This window comes from Dendrobates tinctorius, unplaced genomic scaffold (assembly GCF_039654945.1).
Source record: "Dendrobates tinctorius isolate UK_male_01 unplaced genomic scaffold, ASM3965494v1 ptg000071l, whole genome shotgun sequence".
In the NCBI taxonomy this organism is placed as follows: domain Eukaryota; kingdom Metazoa; phylum Chordata; class Amphibia; order Anura; family Dendrobatidae; genus Dendrobates; species Dendrobates tinctorius.
This window is the reverse complement of record NW_027361739.1, coordinates 15535110-15546602: the sequence shown is the minus strand read 5'-3', so window position 1 is coordinate 15546602 and position 11493 is coordinate 15535110. Positions and strand designations below refer to the sequence as shown.

Below are 11493 nucleotides of genomic sequence, written 5' to 3'. Positions count from 1 at the left end.
ATGGATCTATATAAAAAAAACATATCAAAACTGGATAGCACACACATGCTGTTAATTCTTATTGTTTAATTGGTAGGAAAACCTAGGAATTTGCATAGTATCAAGACGGATGCCAAACTGAGAAAAATCATCTGTATTTTTCATGTCTGACAAAAAAAATGGACATCTGAGTGAGGGTTAATGCTGAAGTTACCTGAGCTGGCCCTCACCGGACGCCATCTGGAATGGCCCTCTTCGGCCTTTGATGGATCATTAGGTCAGGTCTTGGTAAATAGGCTTATTTTTATATATGTGTAGGCTTGTAAAAAGTGTTGGAGTTGCCCCAAGAATTAAGAAGCATGTTACTCATTCACAAAAACAAGAGCTTTTTTTTTTTTTTTTATTAGAAATTATTTTACTGACTTAAGAAACAAAAACAAAGACGATTAAAATAAATTGCGTTCGAAAAGCATAATTCCTTCCCTTTACAATAGGTGCTAGTAACAAAAATTAAGGAAAATAATTATTAGCACAAAACACAATGATTACATTTTTTTCTTGGTACCAGCCCAAGTCCGAGGTACAAAAATGACATTTTTTAGCGTAGCATTTTAATATTAAAAACTAAATATTAAGCAGGATACCGGGCACATGGCAGATTAGAGGAAAATTAAATAGTACGACATATCATTTGCTCCATAGGTTATCTATGTATAAGGTCTCTCACATATTGTGGGGTTTTGCCAAAGTGTTACAAAAACTACAATATGCGATGGGTGAAGGTAATTAGACATTCATCTTATCTATACATTATATATCAAAAAATATAGCGATAATCCATAGAAAATGCATGATTCTATACTACCGGCACTGTCACCTACATGTCAGTGAGTATTAGGCTGTGGGCACACGTTGCAGGTTTTTTTTTTTTTCAGTGTAGATTTGTCACAAGGGTTTCCTTATGCCAGCAAAGTGAATGGGAATCCTGAGGTCTTGTACACACATTGCTCATTTATGACTTGCAGATTTTAATCTGCAGCATGTCAATTCTTTAAGCTTTTTTGCTGCAGATTTCACCCATACTAATGAATGGGAAAGATTTGCACCAAAAACACAAGTACAAAACACAGCAAAAATGTGTGTATTTCTTGCCAAGAGATGCAGAAATTTCTGCACCAAATACTTAACATGTGCACATACCCTTAGTGTCGTAAAATGTAATGTGCAGTGTCAGCCAACAAGCCTAAGAAAAGTACCAAGATGGATGCCTTTTAGGTATGTGTCTACATAAAATGGTTGCTATGGGATCCACGCCTGTTTAAGAACAGGGCCCCATTTTGTACCTATGGGTATGAAGACGCGGTTGCGCATACGCGGCTTTCTCCATTCATTTCTATGTGAGTGTCCCTTTTAAGGCTCAGTTCACGGGATTATCACGCCAAAATCATGACTGGTGGCAATTCTGTACGTGGACTTAATTTTGCATTAATTTCGGTTTCCAGCAGAATGACACTTCTGGCAGGCTTCTTGTTTGCATTGTGGGAGTTTAGAGGATAGTTATATACTTAATCTTATCCCTAAGGTAACACGATTGGCTGCACATTAGCACTATAGACCGCCCATCTGTTTCCAAGGGCAACCATCTAAGTTTCAAAAACAGGCATATATGTAAAACAAGATACTCAAAGTCACTACAACCAATCAGAACGCTACTTTCATTGGAATCTGAATTGGTTGCCATGGGAGCTGCAAGTTTTACATTATTTCTACATTGGGCCTAGTGTTCTGTAGTATGTCCATGAAATTCCCAAATTTATTATGGTATTTCTGTTACTGGCCGTTCTGTTATCAGGAGCGGAGTTATATCATTAAACTTCTGATCTTTCTAAACCCGCCATTAAAGGGGTTATACAGCAAAGCTCACGCCTGCATTAGGGAAGCTGAGCCAACGATGTTACAACCCAACGCACTTGCCGATCGTACATGCGCCTCAGCAGTTGAGTAGAGTCATAATATCATCGGACCATCTTCACTGCAGAAGTTAGTGGTGCTGGTTACATCATCATCTAAAGCCGCCCATATACATGAGATTGCTGTCGGACGGACATTCGTTCAGCAGACATCTATCCATTCCGGCCCCCCCATGACGATAAAGGCAAAAGCTGCTGCCAGAATCTTTTTCTCCCCCGAAAACAAAAAGATCAAGCCTTGAAAATCCAACTACCTGATCATGAGGCTCCCGTACATATTAGATAGTTGTCTTGTTCTGCTGACCTTCATCTATTGAATAGGTGGGCATTAACAATTCACTTCCATCACTACGCATCTCTTATAAGGCAAACTTCATAAATGACGAGGCTGTTCTACAAATATGGCGACAGCCATCCCTGATCTTTTTATGCCAATTTTTATTGTGGTTATCTAGCTTAGACAATCCAGGATCCTCATCTCTTTGGCTGAGTGGTGAGGGGCTACAAAGAGGGTCTCTCACTCTGGAGGACCTGTCTTGTCCTTTACTGCAAAGATAACCTATGGATTTGAATGAGCACAGTGTAATGCTTCATTTTTCCTGTGGTGGCGCTGCAAGGAAACTGAACACTCCCAGGATTTTCCACACATTAAAGGCTTGTTCAGACTGCACCCAGACCAATGTTATTCTTTGGGGTCATGAAAATGTCAGATTTTTTCCCCAGAGTCTGTCTGAGGAAAACAACTGCAGCATGTCAGTTTCATTTGATATGCAGAACGCACTCAGCCATGTAAGTCAATGAGCGAGTGGAAAGCCATTGGACTGAACTATGATGACATCCGAGTGCAGTCTAACTTCCGCACACTGACACAATGGATAAGATGGATAAGTTTTGTTATCCATCTTCTCCTCATTGTGCTCCGATTCTCTGACGTGACAGAATAAGATCACACTAAAGTGTAGTGCGCAGGCGCTGGGCTTCTCTGACCTTTCCCGGCACCTGCGCACTGCAGGACTCTGCTCTGCCCTCAACAGGGCAGAGAATTACGCCTGTGCAGGAGCCACGACACGAAGCAAGGAAGAGGACGTCATCGCAAAAGATGGGAGGCGTCGGACCCAGACAGCGACACCCATTGGACCGGAGCGCCCCCGGGTGAGTATAATATAATTTGTTTTTGCTTATCTTTCAGGTTACATCGGGGGCTTATCTACAGCATTACAGAATGCTGTAGATAAGTCCCTGACAGCAGTGGCCGCATCTCATAGGGGAAAAATGAGGCGACAGATTCCCTTTAATTTCCATTATCAACTTTTGTGACCCAAGGAGTGCCAGTACCCAAACAGGGAATTGGGGTTCCTTGCTCACCCTTCTTCTACAACTATAATGAGAAACTCTCTTGGGAGAATTCACAACATCTGAATATTACATGGAATGCTTATAAATTTGAATGCAAATTGTGTAATACTTTGTTTGCCCAGCGGTGGCACTACAGAAATGATCACATGCTGACTGATTCTACCAGAATTAGGTCCGAGTGTTGTGAGTATACAGAAAACAATTCCTTTAATAAATCTGCACTACTGTGTCGGTGATTTGCAATGATGCCATTCACAGTGCCCATCAGGTCTATATTATAGCAACTACCAAGCATCTTGTGTACACAAACCTGCGTTAAACATTAATAAGGTTACAATGACAATTATCCATTTCCAACTCGGAAAGGATCACAACCCACACACTAGCCGGAAAGGACGAGGAGATTTGACATAATGCAAAATATCAGCTAAAGCAAGTGTTATTTTCCTTTGTGTGCTGTAGAGAGAACAAGCCGGCTGTTACCCCGTGGACCTCACAAATTGCACTGTGACTCTACAGGCACTATATTACTGCACTGGGCAAAATTCAGCAGAATTGGCCATTACGTTTCTACCCTTTTACTTCTGCAATGGATTCAATGAAAAGTTAGGAGTCGTAGATGCTACATGTTACTCTGTGACAGTACACACATTTCATTCTAGGACTTCCTATTGTATATGATGCTGCCCTTTAATTTATAAGAAAAAAAATGGCAGGATATATAATATGTATGGAGGTGTCTTCCAAAGGTTCCATAGCAGAGGTTGTTGAGAAATGCAACATACCCAATCTATTGTACCTGCAGGAGGTATGCAGTTTCAGCATTTTGAAATAGCTATGCTCAGCGAGGAACAGCGCCTTCATGTTTATGGTGGATTCAGGAGATATAACAAACAATTGCCCGACAGCTTTTGTGTGTGTATGGCTAGGCTTAAAAAAGGTTCTTCGAGAATAGAAAAGAAAAATAAAATACCTGAAGGAAATGTATTTAGGAATTTATTTGCAATGACATTTAATTAGCTAATCACATTTTTTTTTGTCTAGGGAGGTAATCACTATAGAATTAGAATGGCTGCCACCTTGTTTCACTGACAGAAGCCTGTCCTAGAATGTTAAGAAAGGCGCCACTGAGCATGTGCAGTAGGAAGCTCCACTGCTGTGACCTGGAGGATACCCATGTTGCTATTCAGAAAGAAAGTATGGACAGCAGTGTGAACAGCCTCTTCTTACCTCAGCACCTCTGGCATCTCCAGTATTAGATCAGATAGACAGGGTGGACAGCAGTGTGAGCAGCCTCTTCTTACCTCAGCACCTCTGGCATCTTCAGTATTAGATCAGATAGACAGGGTGGACAGCCCTGTGAGCAGTCTCTTACCTCAGCACCTCTGGTATCTCCAATATTCGGTCAAGCAAATAGGGTGGACAGCAGTGTGAGCAGACTCTTCTTACCTCTGCACTCCTGGTATCTCCAGTAATTGGTCAAATAGACAGGGTGGACAGCAGTGTGAGCAGCCTCTCCTTACCTCAGCACATGTGATATCTCCAATAGTAGATCAGATAGAAAGGGTGGACAGCAGTGTGACCAGCCTCTTTCCTCAGCATGTCTGGTTTCTCCAGTATTAGATCAAACAGACAGGGTGTGTAGCAGTGTGAGCAAACTCTTCTTACCTCTGCACTCCTGGTATCTCCAGTAATTGTTCAAATAGACAGGGTGGATAGCAGTGTGAGCAGCTTCTTCTTAACTCAGTACTCCTGGTATCTCTAGTAGTATTAGGAGGGCAGAGCTTCCTACTGCACATGCTTAGTGGCACCTGTCCTAACAATCTAAGAGCAGTTACTTTTAGAGAAAGAAGGTGGCAGCAGTTTTAATTCTATAGAAATTACCTCCCTAAACAAATGATTGTGATTTGCTAATTAAATGTACTTAGGAAATTATTTATATTGACATTACTTTTTAGACATTTAGTTTTTTCTATTCCTGGAGAAACTCTGTAATCCTTATTCAGACATCCATCTTTCATGTACATGCCCTATCCATGCTTTTCACAGAACAAATTCCTGTCATAGTCTTTAGGGTTGTTTTGCAGATCAAGTGTTCACAAAATGAAAAAATGTAAAAAAAAAAAATATCAAGCAGAAATGTCTGTTTTTGATCTGAAAATTTTCCATTAGAATTAAAGTCTAAAGGTATATGAAAATCACGAACGACACTGTCACCCGTGTGCTGACCAATTTTAATAGAAGCGTTGCCATTTTTCTTTTTCATATGCCCAAAAAAAAAAAAAAAAAAAAAAAAAAAAAAATCAGTGACGGTGAAAACTGCAATTCTTACCAAACAGTGATGAAAATCTGATCCAAAACACTGAGAAAAAAAAGTGGACGACTGGATGAGGCCTTTTGATTTCAATAGGAACTGTAAAATTCTGCTGCGAGGAAACTGAACACATACTACTAGAGATGAGAAAAGACATTTGCAGGACCTTGGGTCCAGCAGGACAGGATCCCTGCGAACCACTTCTTATCTGCCGACATACCCAGCGCCTCTGCTTATTATCAGGCCCATCATGGGTCACATCATAACGATGACATTGTGACTTTGTATTCAAATCGGAAGAGGCACTGGGGATTTCAGCAGGTAGGAGACGATTTACAGGGATCCGGTGTATCAATTCGGTCATCTTTACTGATTACTAGATAATATGACAGCTGATCTCACAAAATCTTGAACCTGGATACCCCATGATCAGCTTATAATCCAGGGACCCTTTTAACAAAACGAGATTGTCCAAATAGGACTACCCCTTTAAGTATTAATAAAAGATATATCAAGTAAAACAGAAAGTAGCACAGTTCAGAAAAGCATTGCAAGTAGTAAAATAACATTACTTAAAATATGCACACAAGAGGAACGGGCGTCCATATGACAGTGATACTTCCCTTTAAGAGGTAACAAAATGTCAAAAACACAATTAAGAGTGTTGCAATCTACACTGCTGATACAATTCAGGCCTTCCCCCTATATTCAGAAGTGCCCTGTCCCCTCCTGCCCTATGATTATTTTGACCCCTAAAGGGTCTTAGTCTCAGATGGGACCCCCACAGACTGCCTGAAGGAGGACATGTATGTCCCTTATTTTCTCCTGACTGTGGGAACAAGGCCAGAAGTTTTTATGTGGCCTTTACTATCTGCAAAACAAAAGATGAAATGAGCGTTATAATCTGCATTTAGGACATACAGATTTTCCAGTGGATGCCTTGCAGGTCTGCTGCAAATTCCACAATGGAAAATTTCGCCCAAGTCTGAACATATACCAGTGAGCTATATACTAGTGCCAGTAGGACATGATCAGGACAGGGTACCATCTTTTGCATTTAACAATGGATGGTTTCATTCACGGACAGCAAGCAAAAATGTAAATACCCATGAAGAGAAAAATAAAATAAGAGGTTGGTCACCTTTGTGATGATATCCAGAAATAAAGTCCTAAAAAGTTCAGATTAACTACTGGATGGTAATCATTTCCTATTCTGATGGGGCTTAATGTCCTCCTAGAGGACAAACATGGAAACCACGAGTTATAGTGTGAGATAGAAGAGGACAAAGGGTGAAATCACAGATTATGTACACGACTCAGCGTCGTAAGTTATAAAAAGGTGGACGGTTTATATACAATATTCTCCCTTTAAAGTAGATACAGTCTGTGCAATGCTGGTAGCGGTGGAAGCATACACACTGTGTGCATAGTGGTATCAGTCCGGAGGATGCTTGACTGCCATAAAGTCCTGTATATTGGTGCGTCTGGTCAACAGCATCTGTGATTGGCCTCTGATGATTGTCTTCGAAGCTTGAATCCCTTCACAGTGGCAGCGCTGGCATTACCGGAGGGTATCCGTCTACCTAAACGGGTAAGGAAAAGGATAATTGCAGCTACGCCATTTGTGATATTTCCTTATTCCAGGGTAGAGATAAGCAAACAAGAGAGGGGAAGCGAGGGGAAGAGTGGGGAAGAGATTCTGTGTGGGTACTCTGCTTCCTTTGGCAGCCACCTAGCACTTACTGCGACCATTTTACAAAACCAAAGTTCGAGTCTCCATTGCCTTTTATGGCGTTAGGGCTCTGGTTCCCGAACTGAACATCGGAATAAAGTTTGGTCAAACCCGACCTTACACGGGTCCACTCATACATATTCTAGGGTCACCAGCGCTATGAAAGTTTACAATACCATTTAAAAGATTGTCCGATTCTCATTCCGAAAAAATAAAAGATTTTTCATCTGGATTGTCATTGGTGTGCGTTCCGTTTTTATAAGTCAGAAGTGAATGAAATGTACAAGACCGAAAACAGTTTCCCATGTTAATGTTGGCAATATAGCCAAAAAAATTGGATTCTGTATAGATGATCTGTATGGGACTTGATTTTTTTTTGTACACTAACACACTATATAGAATAGTGCTTACTGCAAATGTTTTCACATGGACATTTGGACCATTAAAAAAAAAAAAATTAATCTACAACTGCCCAAAAGAATAACATTGGTCCTAGTGGTATCCATGCTATTTCAGATGTTTCCTTGACCAGAACTTGGACCAAAAATATGACTGAGTGGACACAGCCTTAGTCTATGTGCACACGTCCGGAATTCCCACGGATTTTATGCATTTTTGCTGCGCTTTTTCGCAGCGAAATCGCTGCAAAAATGCAGAAAATAAGCAACCCATTCTATTCAATGGCATTCCGCACATGCTGTGCTAATGCTGCGTATTTTTATGCAGCAAAATCGCATCGTGGAAAAACACGCAGCATGCTCATTCTTTGTGTGGAATTGCAGGAATTCCGCACACATAGGAATGCATTGTTGCGCTTACTTTCCGTATGTGGCTATGCCCACCATGCGCAAAGTAAGCGGAAAATGTGCGGATGGTACCCACGGTCTGCAGGAGAGGAGATTCTCCTCCAGGCTCTGGGTACCATATCCCTATAAAAAATAGAATAAAAAATAGTGTTATTCTCACCTTCCGGCGTCCCTCGCAGCGTCACCAGGCCTCAGCGATGCTCCCGGCAAGTCCTTTTCCCAGCGATGCCTTGCGACAATGACCTTTAATGACGTAGCCGCTACGTCATCAGAAGTCATTGTCGCAAGGCATCGCTGGGAACGGGACTTGCCGGGAGCATCACTGAGGCCTAGGCACGCTGCGTGGGCGCCGGAAGGTGAGAGTAACATGATTTTTTTATTTTTTTTAATCATTTTAAAGTTTATATCTTTTTACTACTGATGCTGCATAGGCAGCCTCAATAGTAAAAAGTTGGTCACACTAGTCAAACACTATGTTTGACGAGTGTGACCAACCTGTCAATCAGTTTTCCAAGCGATAATACAGATCGCTTGGAAAACGCTAGTATTCTGCAAGCTAATTACACTTGCAAAACGCTAGTTTTTCGTGGGAAAAACGAGGGAATTACAAATAACTTTATTTTTAAATAAACAAGTAAAACGGTGCGTATTTTGATTTAAAATAAAGGACATTATTCTTGTGTGTTTATTTACAATATAACTATAGGATTAGTACTGGGAATTTGTCTTATAGACGACTCTCCATTACTAATCCGTGGGCTTGATGTCACCTGACAATACAAATACAAAGTTGACATCAACCCCACAAATATTAATCCCACTTGCCACTGCCACAGGGCAAATGGGTAGAGTTGGGCAAAGCACCAGAATTGGCGCATCTAATAGATACGCCTTTTCTGGGCAGCTGCAGGCTGTTTTTAAAAAAAAAAAAAAAAAAAAAAAAAAAAAAAAAAATGGCATGAGGACCCCACTATTAAGGCTACTTTCACACATCAGTTTTTTGCCGTCAGGCAGGATCCGGCTATTTTTAGAAAAAACGGATCCGGCATAAATTTTGGAGAACTGTAGAAACGGATCCGTTTTTTTGCTGGATCCGTCTAGCAGGTTATATCTGTTTCCTGGGGGCTGGCCAATTGGATCTGAGCATGCGCAGACATAAAAAAACGGATCCGGTGGCTGGATCCGTCTTTTTCTGGATCCGGCGCATTCCGGCGCCCATAGACTTTCATTGTAGCAAAAAGCTGGAAGCGCCGGATCCGGCGCTTCCGGCTTTTTCGCCGGAGACAAAAAACGTTACAGTAGCCGTTTTTTCCAGACGCCGGAATGAGACAAGTAGCCGGATCCGGCAAAAAACGGATGAAACGCAATGCCATCCGGCGCGATCCGGCGCTAATGCAAGTCAATGGGGAAAAACTGGATCCGGCATTGCATTTTGCTGGATCCGGTTTTACAAAAAAAAGCCGGATCACGCCTGACGGCAAAAAACTGATGTGTGAAAGAGGCCTTAGCCATGCTAAATCTGACAGTTGAGGGTTGCCATGCTGATCATCAAAAATAGAGAGGAACCAACACCATTTTTTTCCATGTATTTACTTAAAAAGTGCAGGTTAATGAATGCTCCCACCAGCGGCGCCTGCTCTCGCTGTTATTACCAGCAGCAGGTGTAGGCTAATGGTAGTACTCCCTCAACTTTTTACGCCGGTCACAGCTGCCGGCGCTCTGAACGGCGGTAATAATCTTACCACCAATCAGAGCCGCTGGTGTTTCTCGCGCTGTCATGCAGATGACAGCGTGGTGAACACCCAATGTTCGTGGTGCCAAACCCATACAGTAAAACGGACTTCTTGGAGAAGTCCATGTTCGAACAGTACTTTACTGTTCGGGTTCACCCATCAAGATCTATCATCAGAATTTAAAAACAAATGATAAAGAAAGAATACGTATCACTTTCTGGTTGTAATTAGTTAAAAAAAAAATATGAGTGTTACATTTCATTTAGAAATGATATTTGCATATGGTCTTTATTAAAAATCTACTAAAGATTTGTGTATAAATCAATGTACACCAGACTGAGTTATCGATGTAGAATTGTCCTGGTCTACAACCAAACCCTATGTATAATAGTATAATCCTGCAATAGTTTATTACTCCTTTGCCTTTTGCTAACATTCTCTTAGTATTAGTCACAACCACCATGTCATATACGCACTTCTGAACTGAACTTTTATTGCACAGGCAAATTCAGACTGATAGACAAAAGGGAAAGAAGAAATGGGAATGCCCACTAAGCTCTGAACATGCAGCTTCTCAAGCAGGTCTTTAAAGGGAATCTGTCACCCCTTTTTTGAGATATCATATAATGATATCATTCAATTGTGTGTCACATAAGGATTCTCTTAGTACTTTTGCTTCCCCGTGACCCTGCACCTTTCATGCATAAATACCTTTTTTATATCGGTTCATATGTATGTAAACTGCCGCTGTCTGGTCCGCTGGGCGGGGCTTATTCACCTGCTCCCCCCCTCCCTGTCTTGCTCTACACAAGAAGAAATGCATAGAGCAAAACAGGGGGGGGGGGGAGCAGGTGAATAAGCCCCGCCCAGCGGACCGGACAGCGGCAGTTCACATACAGTGCCTACAAGTAGTATTCAACCCCCTGCAGATTTAGCAGGTTTACACATTCGGAATTAACTTGGCATTGTGACATTTGGACTGTAGATCAGCCTGGAAGTGTGAAATGCACTGCAGCAAAAAAGAATGTTATTTCTTTGTTTAATTTTTTTTTTAAATTGTGAAAAGTTTATTCAGAGGGTCATTTATTATTCAACCCCTCAAACCACCAGAATTCTGTTTGGTTCCCCTAAAGTATTAAGAAGTATTTCAGGCACAAAGAACAATGAGCTTCACATGTTTGGATTAATTATCTCTTTTTCCAGCCTTTTCTGACTATTTAAGACCCTCCCCAAACTTGTGAACAGCACTCATACATGGTCAACATGGGAAAGACAAAGGAGCATTCCAAGGCCATCAGAGACAAGATCGTGGAGGGTCACAAGGCTGGCAAGGGGTACAAAACCCTTTCCAAGGAGTTGGGCCTACTTGTCTCCACTGTTGGGAGCATCATCCGGAAGTGGAAGGCTTATGGAACTACTGTTAGCCTTCCACGGCCTGGACAGCCTTTGAAAGTTTCCTCCCGTGCCGAGGCCAGGCTTGTCCGAAGAGTCAAGGCTAACCCAAGGACAACAAGGAAGGAGCTCCGGGAAGATCTCATGGCAGTGGGGACATTGGTTTCAGTCAATACCATAAGTAACGTACTCCACCGCAATGGTCTCCGTT

At 41.7% G+C, this 11493-nt stretch overlaps 1 protein-coding gene across 1 annotated transcript in view; it reads right to left on the bottom strand.

Moving 5' to 3' along the window:
* Positions 1-308: 308 nt before the first annotated feature.
* RAB22A (RAB22A, member RAS oncogene family) overlaps positions 309-11493 on the bottom strand; it is a 36054-nt gene continuing 24869 nt past the window's right edge. The window contains exon 7 of the mRNA XM_073582444.1: positions 309-7202. Coding sequence (XP_073438545.1) covers positions 7108-7202 — 95 coding nt within the window. The 3' untranslated portion in view covers positions 309-7107. The remainder of the gene's footprint in view (positions 7203-11493) is intronic.